The sequence below is a fragment of the Ailuropoda melanoleuca genome, chromosome 7, assembly GCF_002007445.2.
Source record: "Ailuropoda melanoleuca isolate Jingjing chromosome 7, ASM200744v2, whole genome shotgun sequence".
NCBI classification, from domain to species: Eukaryota; Metazoa; Chordata; class Mammalia; order Carnivora; family Ursidae; genus Ailuropoda; species Ailuropoda melanoleuca.
In genome coordinates this window covers 73,034,334-73,056,678 of record NC_048224.1, presented here as the reverse complement: position 1 = coordinate 73,056,678, position 22,345 = coordinate 73,034,334, and the positions used below count along the sequence as shown (strand labels likewise).

The window sequence follows — 22,345 nt, the reverse complement described above, 5'->3', positions numbered from 1 at the left end:
GATATATTTACTTTACTAGTATGCTTCAAAACTTGTATGTGATTTCTTTGTGTGCATTAAATATTTCATAACAATAAATATAAAGACTTTTGGAGAAATAAATCACAAATGTAAAGTTAAAGTATTAGAGTAATAAAATGTTAAGTATTAGATTTACAGTAGGTTAGTTAATTCCAAAATGCTGATTAAAATTAAAAAAATCATTTAAAAAATATTATGAATACCTTAAGTGTTTTAACTTAAAACAGATAAAAATCTATTCACTTACCAAACACTTTTGTAGAATCTATTGGTCCATAGACTGGAATTTACTTTTGACTTTTCCATGGCATTATTTTTCAATGTATCTCTTGTGATTAGCATTTTTACTTTTTATTTTTTTATTTTTTTTAAAGATTTTTATTTATTTATCTGATAGAGATAGAGACAGCCAGAGAGAGAGGGAACACAAGCAGGGGGAGCAGGAAAGGAAAGCAGGCTCATAGCAGAGGAGCCTGATGTGGGGCTCGATCCCATAACACTGGGATCATGCCCTGAGCCGAAGGCAGACGCTTAACTGCTGTGCCACCCAGGCGCCCCTCATTTTTACTTTTTAATTCAATCAAACATACTTGTTATTTAAGTGATGATATCTGATGATAGTTTTTTTTAAAGATTTATTTGAGAGACAGAGAGTGTACAAGGGAGCAAGAGTGCCGGGCGGGGGAAGCAGTTGCAGGGACTGATCTCACGACCCTGAGATCATGACCTGAGCCGAAATCAAGGGTTGGACGCTTAACTGACTGAGCCACCCAAGCACCCCCTGATAGATATATATAGATAAACAGATAGTTTTATAACTGTTATTTAGTTATAAATAACATTTACAGAGGCGCCTGGGTAGCGCAGTTGTTAAGTGTCTGCCTTCGGCTCAGGGCGTGATCCCAGCGTTCCAGGATCGAGTCCCACATCGGGCTCCTCCACTAGGAGCCTGATTCCTTCTTCTCCCACTCCCCTGCTGTGTTCCCTCTCTCGCTGGCTGTCTCTCTGTCACATAAATAAATAAAATCTTTAAAATAAATAAATAAATAACATTTACAATTTGCAATTATGTTTCTTTTCCATTTCTCATATTAAAGTTTTCATTAATTCTTTTTTAATTCTTTTTTGCTCCTATGGGTTTGGAAGCCAACATTCTAATTCTATTCTTCTAGAGCAACACAAATTTTTAATTCGCACACTTAATTTACAGCCTAATTAACATGTCTGTCCTCACTCACTCTTCTATGACAAAAGAACCACGGAACAGTTTAGCTACCATCTTACATGCTGTTATCTGATAGGGTCCACCTAGTATTCAAAATTTTCCACAAAGGCACAGCACCAATCAGGCAGAACAGGTGGCAGTAGAACAAGGGCCTGAAGGTCCCTCTGCTGTGCCCAGGCACAGAGGAAAGTGGGGTGGGGAAAGGATTCCAGGGACTCTCAAGAGCTCTTACATACTGTTCCAAGAAGTGTGTGCTGGCTAAGTAACAGCCTAGATGCTAACCTACTTTTTAATCTACACCTCCTTCCCTTGTAAAGAAAACTTTGTTGCTGTTGTTATTATTATTATTATTGTTTTTATAGGTATTACTTAGATCTGCAAAAGTGTTTGAAAATTTTGTCACTTCTTACATCCTATTCCTTCCTTCTGAATTTCCTTTTTTACCAAAAAAAATTATTATTCTTTAGTAATTTTCTGAAGTAGGATATATGAGTGGTGAACTCATTTTTTGTGTAACAGTGTCTTTCATTTCTACTCATGAATGACAGGTGAGCTGAGTCAAGAAGCCTAGACTATGATTTCACATAGGTTGTCCCAAACAGGGAGACAGATAGATCGATCTATCGATCCTATTCTCATTCATTCTAAGAAGCCATCAATTGCACCATGAAGATAGGGATGCACTCTAATTCTAGAGCTGTTAGCATATGACAATTTTATGTTTTAAAATCAATTAAATATGGTAGTAACATATTTTACTGTATGCAGTAGAAAAAGAATGAACTTTTGGAACCAGGTAGAGTTCAAATCCTGACTTTGTCTCTTACTGCTATGTGATTTTGTGCAAGTTAACTGACCTCTGGAATTCAGTTCCTCATGTGAAAATCAGGAAATACCCCTTACACAGGGGGTTGGCAAGTTTGTCTATAAAAGGCCACATAAATAAATAAATAATAAATATTTTAAGCTTTGTGGACCATACAATACAGTGTCTGTTGAAACTACTCAATTCTGCTGTTAAAGCACAAAAGCAGCCATTGATAATACATACTCCTCTGCCTGAAATATAGCAGATAATAAGAAATTTACATTTCTCACCTCTACAACCTTTTCTTCAATGTTTTTATGGAAGTTATAATTGGCACGTAAATAATTTTCATGGAAGAAGTCAAAAGTCCCATTAAGCAGAGGTAGCAATGAAAATTATATGCAGTTCCTCAGACTTCCAATTTCTGAACATTTAAACCCCCACTTGTAACTACATTTGCTGGAATGCAAAGGATCTACATTTCTAAAACCTAGAGCAAATCAACCTCTAGGTTTCAATTTCCTAACCGTCAGTATGATTCAATTAGTAATGTCTCTTCCGTGTCCAAAATGCCAATTCCGTATAAAGGCACTCAAAAGTATTTTCCGAATGAAAAATGGTCATTAAAATATATTAGTGCTTACCCGTATGCCAAATTATAACATTATGTTGAGGCTATGCAGCACAAAAATATGTACCCTACTGCCCTACAGCAAAATTCAAACGAGTATGAGGTCAAAATAAGGTGGTAGGATTTTCTCAGTATGGACCTTCTTAACGCCTTAAGGAAAAAAACAAAAAGATACATCAATACTTCTTGAAACAACAATATGAACGGGGAAAAAAATCAAATCCTGAAGAGTCCATGTCAATGAGCTCTATTTTTTAATTGCTTATAAAAATCCTCGTTAATCTCATGTCAATAGCAGTACCTTTGAAAAAACAGCCAAGTATTTTATTGTGTCTGACCATTTAAACAATCTTTGTATTACATAAATTGTTAACATTTAAAAATACAGTTGTGGTTTTTTTCCCCCATAAAATCCAATACACTGAAAAAGATGAAAAGAACAAAATTTGACATTTGAAACATACTTCACAGCATTTAAATCCAGTGTGGCATACAAGTAATATAAGCACTTCATCCGTTCCGTAGTTTCCAAATTGTGGGGAACCATGTACTGGGCAAAGATGCGTTCAACAAGCAATCTACAAAAACACAGAGAAGGTACTGTAATGATTTTTTTTTATGTATTAAATTTGTATATATAATTCCAAAACACACAAAGAATATATATAAAAGAAGTTTCTGCTTTCTGATTGGAAATGAGATTTCCAAATCAATGATTTCCTTCTATAAGAAAAGGGGCTGAAAAAAAGATTTAGCTGTATGTACTGGCAATAGCCCTATACCCAGCTAAGATAACTACCTCTGCATGACTGTGAGTGTATATGGGGGATTCAATTTCCTTATCTGAATAATAAAGTGTTAAAAAACCAGGTCCTTCCAAATGACAAATTCTAAGCATCTCTAAATTAAAATTATAAAGACATTTTTAAGATTCTTCTGAATTTTTGGAGTAAGCACCATGAAAAGACCCGGTTAAAAGTAAAAAAAGAATGTACTAGCAAATAATAATGCAAATCTCCATGCAAAGATGCTGCACACTCAAAAACTCTAAAAATGTCAATTTTATAAAAATAATAACTCTGAAGTTTCTTAGATAATGTTAACCTAAGATACCCAGTTTCTAGTTCCTATAACTCAAAATTTTAAGGTGGCCAACTGGTTCTTAATTTTCTCATTCTCATCTATTATGGGCAAGACCATTTGGATCTAAGAATTTAAAATAAATTCAATCGAGACTATGGACTCTGAGAAACAAACTGAGGGCTTCAGAGGGGAGTGGAGTGGGGGAATGGGATAGACTGGTGATGGGTAGTAAAGAGGGCACGTATTGCATGGTGCACTGGGTGTTATACACAACTAATGAATCATTGAACTTTACATCAGAAACCAGGGATGTACTGTATGGTGACTAACATAATATAATAAAAAAAATTAAAATTAAAAAAAAGAATTTAAAAAATAATAAAGTAATAAAATACAATAAATTCAATCAAGTGAAATCAATTCAGACTGCAAGCAGGATTCACAGATCTATTTACTACTAAATGGTCAGGATCCATACAAGATCTAACTTTATACTGCAATAGAAAAATACAAAGATTATATTCATATAATGTGTTTCAAATAAAATTATAAACTGTCTTTATCCTTCAGTAGAAACTGTTTATTTAAAATGTTTATAATCCAAAAGGTTTCATTTAAACATTTTATTTGAAAAATAACCTATAAAATAAAATTTAAATTATTACACACACATCTACTCTTAAGTACTGCTCTGTTTAAAAATAGTATACAAAAACAAACACTTAAGCTATACCCTTCCCTAAAGTTGTATGTACATTAATGCTTCATTTATGGCTTTGGTGGGAAGAAAACTAGTCAGTCACTACCTTTAACTTGCAGTAAAAACTGAGAGACTTTAAAGTTATAAAGAAAACAGTTTACCTAAAACAACAGATCAACAACAGCTGAATACACCAAATGCGCCATATATTTTACATATGGTGTCCTTAACTTACCGATCATCAATACTATTTTGATAATATATATGTAGCAATTTGTCTTTGATCCACGAAATCTGTTTTGCAGCATCTTTTCCAGCTGCTGATTGTAAAGCATACTTCTTATAAATTTGGGCAAGTCCCATCATGGCTTCTTTGCGCACTCTCCACTTAAAGTAAAAACAAAAATGGTTTCTTAAAATTTAAAAATGCTCACATTATATTTCAGGAAAGTCTGTTTTCTTGTTTTTAAGTTGCTTTACACAATATATATTCATCAATCTCAGTTAGTGGATATCAATTTATGACTATGAAAAAAACACAACTATCATTTTAATATATCTACTGTATAAAGTACAGAGATATAAGTATATATAAAGAATTTTAATGCTTTAATCATTTACCCCTAAAAAACGAAAGTTAATCACCATCACAAAAGTCACTTAGTATGTAAGGCAAAGTATGCTATAAAATTTTAAAAGGCAAAGATTGAGTTAATTGTGACCTATCTCTTATACACTTTTTCCAGTTATGGAGTATATTAAATATACTTCAATTAGAGGTACATGACAGTGGCTTTATCAAATGCTGAGTAAAGACACTCAGTTCATTTTGTATATTTGAGAATCAAGTTCAAGTGTAAGAGGAAGGTATTCAACTATTTTTCAAAATACGTATTTGCTATAGTATATCTAATATTGCTTAATTATCTTGGGATGAGTTTATTCTTTAATTCTATACAAACAGCACTACAAACAGCACTACAACCAGTTAAGATGTCAGTAATGTTTACAACTTCATGAAGCTGCACAGATGTTTCTTTTTTTTTTCCTTTGCAGTCTGTCATTCATTGTATATTCTTCTATTGGTCTTTCTTTCAATTACTTACAGCAGGTTAAGAACAGTCCTTATCTCATCCAACCACTGATACATACTGAAATAAAAGACTTCAAAAGCTTTACTCATAAAATAAGAATTCGATATGTTTGTAGGAACTTTCTAATTCTCTATCTTATCGGTAACTCTAATTCCCCAAACTGCTGCTTTAAGGAGAATATAAAGATACAGCATATTCTAATACTGCGAAGAACATAAATATATTCCATTATTTTTTGGTACCCAGTTAATATTTATATGAATGAACCAAGCAGCCTTATGATGAATACAACACAATTATCAAAAATGTGAATTTATGTGACCCCAACAATACACAGATACTTAGCTCAAATTCCAAATCTAACAAAGACTACCTGAACACTAAGAAGGCTGTTATCCTACCATGAGGCAAATCTCCTTTTCCTTCTTTATGCCTTTTGAACCTTTCATTAATACACAATGAAATATTCAATAAAGACAAGTCTAAATTTATTAGTTAAAATAAGTTGTTCCTAATACCTATAGATTTGGAGGGAAAACTATGCAATTCCTGGCCATCTACTCTCTACCCACAACCAGCATTACCAAAGAGAGCATTAAATGATGAAGACAGCACATCAACCTTGTAAGCAACTGTTAAAAATGTCGTAAAGTATTTACGAGTCAAAACTATTCACAACTACCAACAGGCCTCCCACCTTCTTTGTTAATTAACCCCCAAATACATCAATGATTTTCATCGTTCACCAAAATTACTCAAGCCTAAATCCAGTAACACCCACACCAGAAAAGAAAGGCACTGGGGATGAGGAGAGAATGAACATTCACTCACGTACTTTACTGAGTGTCTAATATACTCCAGGCAACACGAATACAATAAGAAGACATGCTACCTCTCTTAAAAGCCAATGATTAATGAGTGTAGCTAGCGGGTGCTCATTCAAGAGGAAAGGTTTAGGGTCACAGAAGATAGGCTGGAAGCATGCTGCTCTGCTGGTTTAGCTTTGCTAAGTTGAAAACATGTTAGTTTCTACTCCACAGAAATTATAATACCAGCTAAAGGACTATCAACTGATACCCATATGAAAAGAAACAAAAGAAAGCCAACAACATAAGAAATTGTGTCAGAGGCCTTAAAAGTCGCTTATTAAAACTAGTGTCCAGGCTAAACATCTGACTACCATTTAGAACCAACTCATTTTTAAGATGAGAACAAATAATCTGAATTTAAAACCTAACAAAATTTAATGTGAAAAAAAAACCTTCTCGTAAACATTAAATATTAAAATTCCCCCCAAAAAGGGTTAATTACATTTAAGTCTCAATATTTTCAAATAAAATACCATTAAATTTAAAGTATTCAAAGTAAAAGCATACTACTACTATTATTCCTACTTACCCGTTTGTCTAATGTTCTCTCTCTCACAAAATTAAGTAAATGATCGTTGACCAGAAGAATATCCTTTTTAGCAGCTGTAACTATAGACACAATAACATCATGTCTAATAGCTTCTTCAGGATCATGTGACCTCACTTTAAGATACTCTGAAAGACAAAATTTTATTTGATTAAAATGGAACTTTAACAACAGAAATGTTTTAAAAGATTGCATAAGTCCTTTGTAAGTAAACCACAACAAAAACCTAAGCAGAAGGTTCAATGTTTCAAGAAAATTAAGAGCAGAGGACAAAGGGGAGTAGAAATGAAGGTCAGTCCTTTAGTCAAAATACAGGAGTTTACACGCAACTACTGAGTACTAAAACCCCTCCCCATTTGGGGGGCCAGGTAGTTGTATTAAGGAGTTCTTAACCTCATTAACTAAACCATACAACTGAACTAAGTAGTATATGACTTTAAATATTTCATTTCTGTTTTTTGTTTAATAGTTAGAATATCCAAGTCAAGCAGTTCTACTGAGAAAAGGCTAGAATATTTAAGCTTCTATCCCTTAACTAGGGAAACCCTAAGTAAGGTTTCAGAAAGAATAAAATTAAAATACCAGCCACCAAGAAATAAGATTACGGGAAAGACCACAAGGAAAGTCCATGTAACTGAACTAAGAAAAGCAAAGGGAACACAGAAGAAATTAAACATTTAACAATTAGAAGTGGCTGGAGGAAGACCTTACAGTCAAAAACATGGCAGTTCTGATCTGACACTGAGAAAGCTGAAAGAAAAAATTAACACTCTTCAGTAATGATGTATTAGAGGCTTAAGGAAGAGGTACCACAATTGAACCTGAACATAACAAAATATTATTCCGCTTTTTACTGTAAGACCAGTAAAGTAAAATTTCATTGTTTGGATTTGGAGCAATATGTCTAGCCATGCCTATATTCAGCAAATCGTGCTTATGACAGTAAATGCATTTACCTCCCTATAAATTGACAGTTTAACAAATAATTACAATGCAAACACCCATAAAAAACACTACCCAGGTCTTAAGCATTTTCACTGTGAGCATTCCATAGCAGGAACTATTTCCAAAAATGAGAAAGACCGTACACTGCCAAAAAAACCTTCCTAAATGTTATTTTATCTAACTCAGTAAAGAAAGCTATTTGAAGCACTGATTTCAAATGGAGCCTGTTAAATACATCTCAAGTTCATTTCCCCACCAAGATAAACACAGTAGTTTTATCTCTCACTTTACTTGTTTCAAGTGCAACAGATGTTATTTTAGGTGCCACTAAGACAAAACCAAAGACAACACCATCAATTTTAAGATGCATCCCAATTTCCCCAAAACAAATCATTCATATGAAACATATATACAAGAGCTATTAACTTATAGATCCTAACTGTGCAGAGGAAGAGAAAACAAAAGGGAAAGAAGAAATTCTTGATTATTAGCATTACAAAGCAGCTAATAATACTCTTCACTATATGTCCATGTCCCTCAAAACATGTCTGAAGGCACAAGGATGAATCTCACAAACACACTATCAAGAAAGATAAGACATACATGTGTGTCTAACATATATTAACCTAGCTCACTCTTGAAACCCTAAGAAAATGTCTTTTATTTTTTTTTCAAGATTTTATTTATTTATTTGACAGAGAGAGACACAGTCAGTGAGAGAGGGAACACAAGCAGGGGGAGTGGGAGAGGAAGAAGCAGGCTCCCAGCAGAGCAGGGACACGGATGTGGGGCTCAATCCCAGGACTCTGGGACCACACCCTCAGCCGAAGGCAGACGCTTAATGCCTAACGACTGAGCCACCCAGGCACCCCAGAAAATGTCTTTTAAAAGGGACAAGTACAAGAGAAAAGATCATAGCAAAAGAGATTTTTCAATAAAACTGTGGCAGATGTAGGACTTGTAATCAAAAGAAAAAGATGAAATCCATAAAGGGAAGAAAATAATAAATAAGTTCATTTCCAGGGCAGGAGAACCATGAAAACATTTAGAAATTCAAGGCACCAAGCAATGAGAAAGGCAAAGATGAAAAATGCAGCTGAAAATACAAGGAATGGTTGAAAATGTGCATATAAAGTAGTTAGACCCCTAGATTTTTCAAAGCTATCTTTTATCCAACTACAAAAAAAACATGCAGTTTATAGCAATACAGGCCTTACCTCAAGAAGTAAGGAAAAACTCAAATAAACAACCTAACCTTACAGCTAAAAGTTAGAAAAAGACAAAGCTTAAACCCAGCAAAAGGAATGAATAATAAAGATCAGAGTAGAAATAAATGATATAGAAACTTAAAAAACAATAGAACAGATCAATGAAACCAAGAGTTGGTTCTTTGAAATGATCAACAAAATTGATAAACCTCTAGCCTTAAAAAAAAAAGAGGACCCAAATAAACAATATCATTAATGAAAGAAGAGAAATAACCAACATCACAGAAATACAATTATAACAGAATATTATGGAAAATCATATGCCAACAAATTGGACAACTTAGAAGAAATGGATAAATTCCTGAAAACATACAACCTACTAAAACTGAAGCATGAAGAAAGAGAAATTTTGAACAGACCGATTACCAACAATGAAATTGAATCTGTAGTCAAAATAACTCCCAAAAAACCAAAAGATCAGGACCAGACAGCTTCATAGGAAAATTCTACCACAGATTTAAAGAGCTGATACTTATTCCTCTCAAACTATCCCAAAAAAATAGAAGAGGAAGGAAAACTTCCAAATTCATTCTATGAGTCCCTGATACCAAACCCAGATAAAGACACCACAAAAAAAAAGAATATACAGGTCAGTATCTTTCATGGGCATAGATGCAAAAAATCCTCAACACAATATTAGCAAACCGAATCCAACAATATATTTAAAAAATCATACATCACGATGAAGTAGGATTTATTCCTGAGATGCAAGGGCGGTTCAATATTCACAAAACAATTAACACGATACATCACATCAATAAAAGGAAGGATAAAAATCAGATGATCAAGGGCACCCAGGTGGTTCAGTCAGTTAAGCATCTGCCCTCAGCTCAAGTCATGATCCTGGGGATCCCAGGGCCCTGGGATCAAGCCCTGCATTGGGCTCCCTGCTCAGCAGTAGTGTGCTTCTCCCTCTCCCTCTGACCCTCCCCCTACTCATACTCACTCTCTCTATCTCACAAATAAAACTTTTCTAAAAACCATATGATCATTTCAACAGATGCAGGAAAAGCATCTGACAAAGTACAAGATCCATTCATGGTAAAAATCCTCTGCAAAGTAGGTCTAGAGGGAACATACTTCAACACGATAATGGCCTTTTATGAAAAACCGAGAGCCAAAAACAGAGCTTTTCCCTTAAGGTCAGGAACAAGACAAGGATGTGCACTTCCACCGTCTTTATTCAAAATAGTACTGAGAAGTCCTAGCCACAACAATCAGACAACATAAAGAAATAAAAGGCATCCAAACGGATAAGGAAGAAGTAAAACTTTCACTATGTGCAGATGACATACTATACACAGAAAACCCTAAAGACTTCCCCAAAAAACCACTAGAACTGATAAATGAATGCAATATAGTCACAGGATACAAAATCAATGTACAGAAATCTGTTGCATTCCTGTACACTAATAATGAAGCAGCAGAAAGTGAAATTAAGAAAATCCCATTTAAAATTGCGTTGGAAACAATAAAATATCTAGGAATAAACTTGACCAAAGAGGTAAAAACCTGTACTCTGAAAACTATTAAAAAAAAAAAAAAACCCTCATGAAATCAATTCAAGATGACACAAAAATATAGAAAGACATTCCATGATCATGGGTTGGAAGAATAAATACTGTTAAAATGTCTATACCATCAAAAGCAATCTACAGATTTAATGCAATGCCTATCAAAACACCAGCATTTTTCACAAAACTAGAACAAACAATCCTAAAATTTGTATGGAATTACAAAAGACCTCAACTAGCCAAAGCAATCATGAAAAACAAAACTGGAGGGATCACAATTCCAGACTCCAAGTTATATTACAAAATGGTAGAATTAAAACAGTATGGCACTGGCATAAAAATAAACACATAGATTAATGGAGCAGAATAGAAAACCCAGAAATAAACCCACATTTATATGATCAATTAGTCTTCAACAACAGAGAAATGAATATCCAACGGAAAAAAAGTCTCTCCAACAAATGGAACTGGTAAAACTGGATAGCTACATTGCAAAAGAATAAAACTAGCCCATTTTCTTTCACCATACACAAAAATAAACTCAAAATGGATTAAATACCTAAAATGTGAGACCTGAAACCATAAAAATCCTTGAAGAGAGCACACGTAGTAATTTCTCTGACATTGGCCGTAACAACATTTTTCTAGATATGTCTCCCGAGGTAAGGGAAACAAAAGCAAAAATAAACTACTGAGACTACATTAAAATTAAAAGCTTCTGCACAGCAAAGAAAACCACCAACAAAACTAACAGACAACCTAGAGAAAGGGAGAAGATAGTAGCAAATGACATAAAAGGTTAGTACCCAAAATATATAAAGAACTGATACGACTCAATACCAAAAAAACCCCACAAATAATCCAATTAAATAATGGACAGGAGACATGAACAGACATTTTTCCAAAGACAGATGGCCAAAAGACACATGAAAAGATGCTCAAATCACTCATCATCAGGGAAACACAAGTCAAAACTACAATGAGGTATCATCTCACACCTGTCACAATGGCTAAAATCAACAACACAAGAAACAACAGGTGTTGGTGAGGATATGGAAAAAGGGAAACCTTCGTGCACTGTCAGTGGGAATGAAACTGGTGCAGCCACTCTGGAAAACAGTATGGAATTTCCTCAGAAAGTTAAAAATAGAACTACTATTCAAGCCAGTAATTGCACTACTGGGTACTCACCCAAAGAATACAAAAACACTAATTGAAAGGGATACATGAATCCCTCTTTATTGCAACATTATTTACATACAATAGCCAAGCCAAGGAAAAAGCCTAAGTGTCCATCCATAGATGCATGAAGAGGAGGTGACATACACATACACACACACACACACTCTCTCTCTTTCTCTCAAAATGGAATATTATTCAGCCATAAAAAGGAATGAAAGCTTGCCATTTGCAACAACATGGATAAAGCTAGAGAATGTAATGCTAAGTGAAATCAGTCAGAGAAAGACAAATACCATATGATCTCACTCAATGTGGAATTTAAGAAAACAGAGGAGCAAAGGAAAAAAAAAGAGAAAGACAAATCAAGAAACAAACTCAATTATAGAGAACTGATGGCTACCTGAGGGAAGGAGGGTGGGGGAACAGGTGAAATAAGTGATGGGAATTAAAGAAAAAAAAAATTTAAATGTACCCAGGGGCTGAAAAGTAGGAAATCATACAACATACAACATAAATTTTTCATTAAAAAAATGAAACTACATACTATCTTTTGGTAAACATTCAAACATTTCAAATATTCCAAACAATGGTAAGGACTTAAAAGGTTATTGGTGAAATTATTCACATCTAAAATATATTTTAGATAGCTATAAAAAATCAAAACATCTACTATTTAGCTAACAGTAAACTGTGCACTGAAGTTCTGACTATGGGAAAATTAAATTTTTTATACTTTAAAAAAAATGCAGAATATATACAGACTACTACAAATCAACAAGAAAGACAAGCCAATTTTAAAAAGATGGATTTAAAATTTAAACAGACACTTCATAAAAGAAAATATCAATATACACATGAAAAGATACTCAATCTCATCAGTCATCAGGAGAATGCAAATTAAAACTACAACAAAACAGAAAGACCTATGAGAATGACTACTATCAAAAAGATTTATGATACAAAATGTTGACAAGAACACTAAAGAACTGGAACTCTCAACATTTCTAGTGCAAGTTTAAAATAGTATAGCTAATATGGAGAACTCAGTCATTTCTTACAAAATTAAACACATATTTACCCTATGACCAGCAATTTCACTTAAGTTGTTACAAAGAGAAATAAAAGCATAAATCCATTGAAACACTTGTAACAATACTCAGAGTAATCTTAACAGCCCCAAATCAAAAACAACCCAGATACCCATCAAACAAAAAAGTGGATAAACAAATTATTGTGTATTTATACAATAGAATACCACTCAATAATAAAAAAAAATAAATAAAGTAACAACGCAGGAGTCCCAAAGACACCGGCAACTAGACTTAAACTCCTAATAGGATACTCTTCAGTGGGGAATCTGACTAGTAGAAAAGAAGTATTTAAACTAAAAGTTTTCTAACAAGCAAGCCACCCTGATCACCCTAAATCGAAGTTCAGAGTCAGCAATCCCATATATATATATATATTCAGGGCTTTCTAAACAGCTCTTTGTTTAGTCCCCCATTCTTAATTATGAACAGAGAGCTACCGTTTGACAAGCATTTGAGGAAAGCCTCTAACATGGAAAATACAGACAAAAGCAGGCGGGAAAAATAAGTTAACATTATTTTTTCAGAGAATGGTGCATCAATAACACAAGAATAGAATGTTACAGTAAAAGGAACATCCAGGGGAAAAGAGAAGAAGGAAGAGAAAGGAGAAACACACACACACACACACACACACACACACACACACACACACGCGCGCGCGCGCGCGAGAGGGGAAGGGGAAGGGGANAACTAGACTTAAACTCCTAATAGGATACTCTTCAGTGGGGAATCTGACTAGTAGAAAAGAAGTATTTAAACTAAAAGTTTTCTAACAAGCAAGCCACCCTGATCACCCTAAATCGAAGTTCAGAGTCAGCAATCCCATATATATATATATATTCAGGGCTTTCTAAACAGCTCTTTGTTTAGTCCCCCATTCTTAATTATGAACAGAGAGCTACCGTTTGACAAGCATTTGAGGAAAGCCTCTAACATGGAAAATACAGACAAAAGCAGGCGGGAAAAATAAGTTAACATTATTTTTTCAGAGAATGGTGCATCAATAACACAAGAATAGAATGTTACAGTAAAAGGAACATCCAGGGGAAAAGAGAAGAAGGAAGAGAAAGGAGAAACACACACACACACACACACACACACACACGCACTAAGGGGGGGGCAACGAAAGAAGGAGGAAGAACAGATCCCATGAAAATCAATGCTATAAAGTAGAAGCTCAAAGAGCAAGCAGTCCAAATTCAGATGTGAGTGGGCAGGTAGAGGGATCCAGGCAGGATATCACCCCCAAAAAGGATGAAAATGAGAAATACCTGCTGTTTAAACCTAACTGGTAGAAATTCAACAAAATCCGAAGGCATTACTATGAGAAACTATTATGAAAGAATACACTTTATCATTTCATTAAAAGAAACTCAAAAGGAAGTAGTAAGATTTAAAAAGCAACCGTAAGGAAAGACCATTAAAAAAAAAGCATCTAAAAATGTACTACAAGTTGGTAAAGTTTTGAAAAGAGTAAATAGGGGCGCCTGGCTGGCACAGTGGTTAACCGTCTGCCTTTGGCTCAGGGCGTGATCCCGGCGTTATGGGATCGGCGTTATGGGATCGAGTCCCACATCAGGCTCTTCCGCTGTGAGCCTGCTTCTTCCTCTCCCACTCCCCCTGCTTGTGTTCCCTATATCGCTGGCTGTCTCTATCTCTGTCAAATAAATAAAATCTTTTAAAAATAAATAAATAAATAAAAATAAAAAAAAGAATAAAAAGAGTAACTAATAACAAACAATAATGTAAATGATGGGAAAAGAACATTCAGAGTTAAAACTTTCAAGGTTCTTTGATTGCTCAGAAAGAAACTAGAGAGTTCCGATTAACTTTAGACCTCATTGATCAATTATGCAGTAAAAGCACAAAAGCGAATGTTAACTCCCAAGCCCACAGGGGGAAAAAGGAAAAATGAAAACAAAGAAAATTAATCAATTAAGCAGAAAAGAGGAAAACAGGAAAAAAAAAAAAAGCAAGAAGCATGGAAATAAAAAACATAAGATAGGAGAAATAAGTCCAACTCCAACAAATTCAAATGATACCATTTCAATAAAATTTTTAAAACACATAACAATACCATATATCATTTATGGACAAATATACATGTGACGTAGATAGAAAAACAAACAAGATGCAGACCAAATTTAGTGGAGGGCCTACCCCCTGTGGAAACAGGAAGAACAGTTTATGAGAGGCAGTTCAACTACATCTACAATTTATTTCCTTTTTTTTTTTTAATCTCTTAAGCAAATACAGCAAAATGCTAACATTTCTGAAGAAAACAGAGTAGCTACTATACTCATCTGTATTTTCTGAACAATTTCCTAATTTTAAAAAATTAAAGGCACTTGGGTGAAACCTCTGCCTTCAGCTCAAGTCATGATCCTGGGATCCTGGGACTGAGCCCTGACCATGGGGCTCCCTGCTCAGCAGGGAGTCTGTTTCTCCCTCCCTGCAACCCTCCCCCTCACTTGTGCTCTCTCGCTTGCTCTCTTTCTCAAATTAATAAATAAAATCTTTTTTTTTTTAAGATTTATTTATTTGTGAGAGAGAGTGCAAGCACAAGCAGGGGGAGCAGCAGGCAGAGGGAGAAGCATGCTCCTTGCCGAGCAAGGACCCGGATGTGGGACTCTATCCCAGGACACTGGGATCATGACCTGAGCTGAAGGCAGACTCTTACCTGACCAAGCCACCCAGGCATCCCTAAATAAGTAAAATCTTTAAGAAAAGAGAAAAGAAAAAAGAGAAAAGAAAAAAATTACTAGAGGAGCAATATTCAGATACATGATATCCTTATTACAACAAAAATGCAAAGCTCTGAAATGCCTTGTAATTATACAGATTTCAGAAAAGTTACCTCCATTTAGCATAGTTTACAAGTTAATGATGCTTACCTAAGTTCTCAAAACATTAAAGAATAGTAAAGAACATCAAAGTCAAGTTCAAATCCAAACACCTGAAATACCTTTAGAATTGTTCTTATGCTAAAAACTCATATTGTTTCTGGTAAACTTTTTATAGGTGTTTCTAGACTAACAGGTATAAGGAGTAAAAATTCTAGCTTCAGAGAGTAACTTCTGTGATGATGAATTGAAAGAAGATGACTTTACCCATCACAGTAATAACCAAAAAATGGCATTTTCCCCCAATATACATAAAACTGATTTTTTTCACCAAAGAACATCTAGGCATATTTGCTATTATGGGTATATAATACCTGTTAAGTCCTTTGCTAAATCAGGATGGTTCATGAGACAATGACTAGCAAACTTCACACATTCCAGGCGGATTGGTACATGGATGTCATTAAATCTGATAAAACAGAAAGGCACAGAATGATCTTTAAAATAATAGAAACAATTATTGTTTAATCTATACTCAATTTATATTTATTTCTCTAATTAAAAGAAAAAAGTTATGTAGAATAATTCAAAACAAAGCTAGACTATTTCAACAAGGTTTTGATAAGCTATATATTTATGAATGCTTTGGAATGTCTATATTAAACTAGGACAATCTCCTGTGAGAACTACATATTTTTAAGGAGCATGTATAAACAATACACATTTGGCTCAAGCACAAAAATTAGAATGACAAGATTTTTCCTATATTATTCTTTTAAATACATATGTTTATATATAAACCTGTGTGCGTGCACAGGTCAGAGATACATTATATAGATCCCAAACTGTGTCTGAAAAGAAATCCTTTCTTCAAAGTATTCTTTCTTAAACGTAGGGCATTCACTAAAAGTGTAGCAGATCCTGCATTAAACCTCCGTATTATTTTACATGACTCTAAAACTGAGCCCAAATTAACTCCTATCCAGCTAACCATCACATTACATTTCAACTAATACCAAAGCCAATTTTTGCATGAAGAAGTATCTTAGTATGTATCTCTAAAATATTAAAATTCTTTGAAAGACATGTCATTTAAGTATCTTTTACTTTTGTATTTCTCCTCCAATTTTTTTTCCTTATAATTTATTGGGTGAAGCAACTGTTCTGTGTTTGTGTGTGTAGTGTTTTTCCACAGTTTAGATTTTGCTGATCTGTATTATTCTGGTTTCAATTAATAGGCTCCCCCTCTCTCCTAAATCTTACAAATTGATAGTTAGATCTAGACACTTAATCACATCCAGATTCACTGTTTCAGCAAGACTATTTCATAGATAGAATCCTGTTCCTCCATCATAAAGCACATGATGTCTCAGTGTCTCTAAACCACTGATGCTGAAAGCCTATATACATTAGTTCATCGTGGACTACAAAACAGTGATGTTTTTAAAAAATCTTGTTAAGTAACAACAAGAACATCAAGTAAAGTGAGAATTTTCCATTCAATATTTTCAAATGTCTAAATCTGTAATATCAAAAGGTTTCCAAATCTTCTATCACCAATACCATAACAAATTTAGTATTATAAAGGAGAAAACAAAAGAGGTCTTCAAAATGAGCATGAAATTATTCATAAAAGCTTATTACAAGGAAAAAAAATGCTCTATGAAGTACACTCAAAAAAAAAAAAAAAGTTATAACACCTAGCCTATGGTCACATATAAAGTATCCAGAGTGTTCTGAATCCAAGTACTCCATCCCTATGTACTTTCCCATTTTTCAACTAAACATGTACCATTTAACCATTATAAATAAATATAACAAGGCCTCTTTAAAAAATACTCTAGCTCCTGAAAAGTGATAGTAATCTGTTTCAGTTTTAGGTCATTAATTTTAAAAGGAAAGGAAAAATTACAATGTAATGGAAATGTGACAAATTTTAACCTACAAAATAAAGTCTGGGTAATCCAAGTCCTGATTTAAAAATACAGTAACTTTCTGTAAGTAAAAACTGTATTTTTGTTTTACCACATTAGGTGGGCTTTAAATTGAGTAGTATAATTAAACATATAAACTATTCTGCTCTACTGCCCAAGAACTTTCCATCATATTTAAAAGAAAAAGTCTAGAAATCAAACTCAAAATGACAACAGGCTAAAATTTATTTGTTTAATGCACCTAGTCATATATTATTGAGCTACATAAGAAATAAGAAATCAGATTAAGAATTTAGCACTTAGCAAGCATTTATAAAAGCTTATATATCATTTAACAAATTAGAAAAAGAAGACCAAAAGAGATTAAATTTATTATAATCACTGACGGTTGTAGTATTAAGATGGAAAAATTGGTTATAACATGCAAATATTTCAATATATAAAGAAACAGAGTAAAAGTTCTTAAAACCTAATTTAAGCAGAGGAAAAAAATTCTCCTTTATCTTCTGGGTCAAAGTACGTTTCAGCCAGGGCACTTCAAGTGGTTTTAATATATTCAAAGTCAGGGACACCTTTAGAAACGTAATGAACCCTTCTCATAGAAAAAAGAAATCTACAAACACACTCAATTTTGCAACCAATTTCAAGTTTGTGGACATCAAAAGTATATATAGAACCCAGGTTATCACTTCCTTTAAAATAGAAATGTACAAAGGAGGTCAGGAGGAAGACATACATATCATTTATTTATTCATTCTGTGGATCCCCTTGTCCTTACAACATCTTACAATGATTTATTTTCAGTTAGAATGATTCACTGCTATGTAATAACACATTTTAACTTCATGATTATAATATATTTTGAGATAGCTTTTTAAGTGTATCATCTTTCAAAAATTACTAAAAGCAAAATAAGATGAAAAGAGAAAGGGAAATTGTAAATATGGCCAATCAGTACTAACACTGAAAAATTTCAATATATAAAACCCTTCATTTTTATAATTTCAAGAAAATATTAAATATGGATGGCAATTTAAAATAATATAAATAGATTAAAACATATATTACTTTTAAACAGGACATCAAAATCATATACCTGCCCAAGTAACACTGCCAAAGTGGTTTGTTTTGAGAAGCCAATTCTGAATCCTTCGCACCAAACATTTTTGCCAGTAGTTTAACAACTTGCAGGCGTTCTTCATTATCATTACTCTAAAATAAAACACAAACAGCTTTAAAACCATCAGGTAGATATAGTCGTAATAATTTTCCCATGATTTTCCTCATCTCCCAATTCCACAGAAAAACTTTCATGTACTTGAGATGAAAAAGTATACATAAAAATGCTCAATATGCTTTGCAAAAAATAAATAATCCCTTAAATGCTCTAATCATCTTGTTAAAGCAGTACTTCCTACATGAAAATATATCCCAAAGTTTGATTAAATGTTAGAGGCCCCTCTTAAATCTGAGGCTTATTTCCATTCACGGTCAAATTCAAAAACTACATCAAAGCTATGCAGACCCTTGAAAAACTATTTGTGGTTTTTAAAAACAGACATGAAGAGACACGGCCTACAGTAAACAGAAAAATCTATATGACTGTACTGGTTAAACTCTTTGTAGAAATAAACATGTGAAGTCTCCCAAAAAGGAGAATCAGCTCACCTACACATACCAGATTCATAATAGAGTTCAACAATATGATGAAACCTTGCACACACAAAAACTAACTTCTGCTTTATTTACTCTATTATGGGTAGCACGGAGACAAGAGCTCAATTTTATTGTTGGTTTTGGTACCTCCAACAAATGACACAATGGTTAAATGACTGAGTTAGCCACAATACTACACTTGAACATAAAATGTGACTACATCAAAAAACACTGATATTCAAAGTGCTACAAAGACACTGTACATTTTTTTTTTTAATTTTAAACCAATGCCTCAGCCAAGCACTAAGAGCTCCCATAAAATGATCTAACTCATCTCTATTAGTTCTTTCACTATTCCTCTAAGTAAGTACTTTTAAACCCCAAGGGCACATTAGAATGACCTCTAAATGTGGCATGTACACACACACGTGTACACACACACACACACACACACACACAGGAATATTACTCAGCCATCAAAAAGAATGAAACCTTACCATTTGCAATGATGCGAATGGAGCTAGAGTGTATTATGCTAAGTGAAGTAAGTCAGTCAAAGAAAGACAAATATCATTTAGTTTCACTCATATTTGGAATTTAGGAAATAAAACTTATGAACATAAGGGAAGGAAAAAAAAAAAGAGAGAGGGAGGCAAACCATAAGAGACTCTTAATGATAGAGAACAAACTGAGGGTTAATGGAGGAAGGTGGGTGGGGGATGGGCTAGATGGGTGATGGTATTAAGGAAGGCACTTATTATGATGAGCACTGGGTGTTTTATGTAAGTGATGAATCACTAAATTCTACTCCTGAAACCAGTATTACACTATATGTTACATAGAATTTAGATGAAAATTTGGAGGAAAAAAATAAAAATAATAGTAAAACAGATTTGTTTCCTATGATTAAGAGTCTCTTATGGTTTGTCTCCCTCTCTGATTTCATCTTGTTTTATTTTTTCCTCTCTTCCCCTATGATCCTCTGCCTTGTTTCTTAAATTTCATGTATCAGTGAGATCATATGATAATTGTTTTTCTCTGACTTATTTTGCTTAATAATACTCTCTAGTTCCATCCACACCATTGCAAGTGGCAAGATTTCATTTTTTCTGATGGCTGAGTAGTATTTCCTTGTGTGTATATATCACATCATCGTTATCCATTCATCTTTCGAGGGATATCTGGGCTCTTTCCATAGTTTGGCTCTTGTGGACTATGCTGCTATAAACATTGGGGTGCAGGTGCCCCTTCGGATCACTACATTTGTATCTTTGGGGTAAATACCCAGTAGGGCAATTCCTGGGTTGCAGGGTAGTTCTATTTTCAACCTTTTGAGGAAAATCCATACTATTTCCAGAGTGGCTGCAAAAGCTTGCGTTCCCACCCAGGGTGTAGGAGGGCTCTCCTTTATCTGCATCCTTGACAACATCTGTTGTTTCCTGACTTGTTAATTTTAGCCATTCTGACTGGTGTGCAGTGGTATCTCATTGTGGTTTTAATTTGTATTTCCCTGGTGCCAAGTGATGTGGAGCACTTTTTCATGTGTCTGTTGGCCATCTGGATATCTTCTTTGGAGAAATGTCTGTTCCTCTCTTCTGCCCATTTCTTGACTGGATTATTTGTTCTTTGGGTGTTGAGTTTGATAAGTTCTTTATAGATTCTGGGTACTAGCCCTTTATCTAATATGTCATTTGCAAATATATTCTCCCAAAAGAGGAAAAAATAAAACAAGATAAAACGAGAGAGGGAAACAAACCATAAGAGACTCTTAATCAGAGGAAACAAACTAAGGGTTGCTGGTGGGGAGAGGGATGAACGGATGGGGTAACTGGGTGATGGACATTAAGTAGGTCATGTGATGTAATGAGCACTAGGTATTATATAAGACTGATGAATCACTGACCTCTATCTCTGAAACCAATAATACATTTTATGTTAATTAACTGAATTTAAATTTTAAAAAATCTGCCCATGACTATTCATAATAGCACTATTCATAATATAGCAGCAATTATTTATAATAGCAAAGGATGGAAACAACATAAATGTCCATCAACTGATAAAATATGGTATACCCATACAATGAAATATATTTAGCAATAAAAAGGAATGAAGTACTGACACAAACTGCAACATGGAAGAACCTTGAAAACTTTATGCTAAGTTAAAGATTACGGTCACAAAAGACTACATATGCTATGGTCCCATTTATAGAAATGTCTAGAATAGATAATCTACAGGGATAGAAAGTAAATTAGTGACTGTCTTGAGGTCTTCAGCTGGGGTCCTGGAGGAATGGAAGGTCACCACTAAAGGGTATAAAATTTCTTTTGGGGGATGATAAAAATGTTCTAAAATTAATTGTCACGAAAGTTGCATGACTCTGTACGTTAAAAAATACTGAATTGTCTACTTTAAATAGGTGATTTTTATGGTACATGAATTATATCTGAATAAAGCTATTACAAAAAGAAAAATAAATAATAATAAAACAATCTAAAAAAAATGGCCTCTAAAGTTCCAAAAAAAAAAAAAAAAAAAAAAACAAAAACTGAATGCCTGGGCTTTACTGCCAAAAATTCTGACCAAAACAACTCGTCTGGTTTAATGCCAGACATCTGTTTGTTTACTAAGGCTCCACAGGTGAAGATTCTAATGTGCTGCCAGGGATGATTTAAACTTACTTTATGCCACTATCCAACTATAATTCTTTGTGTTCCACAAATTCACCCACCTTCCTACACCTCTATACGCTTCTCTGTTTCCTTTGTTTCAACTGTATGCTGTTTATCTTTTAGCACACTTACAATATCTGGCTTATTAAATCTGAATTTTTTCCTCTTCTATACTAGATGGCAAACTTAAAAACAGGGATGAGAATTCCTTACTTTTATATTTCTTACAGTATTCAGTATTTTTAATAAAGAAAATTCT

The 22,345-nt window shown here is 33.9% G+C and overlaps 1 protein-coding gene across 5 annotated transcripts in view; it reads right to left on the bottom strand.

Moving 5' to 3' along the window:
- The window catches only part of PDS5B (PDS5 cohesin associated factor B), a 124,479-nt gene that overhangs the window by 83,180 nt on the left and 18,954 nt on the right, over positions 1-22,345 (bottom strand). For all 5 annotated transcript variants that reach the window (XM_034665053.1, XM_034665054.1, XM_034665057.1 and 2 more), the window contains exons 8-12: positions 18,852-18,967; positions 16,196-16,290; positions 6,961-7,106; positions 4,704-4,855; positions 3,150-3,263 (exon numbers count right to left, since the gene is read on the bottom strand). In XM_034665053.1, the coding sequence (XP_034520944.1) occupies positions 3,150-3,263; positions 4,704-4,855; positions 6,961-7,106; positions 16,196-16,290; positions 18,852-18,967 (623 nt within the window). The remainder of the gene's footprint in view (positions 1-3,149; positions 3,264-4,703; positions 4,856-6,960; positions 7,107-16,195; positions 16,291-18,851; positions 18,968-22,345) is intronic.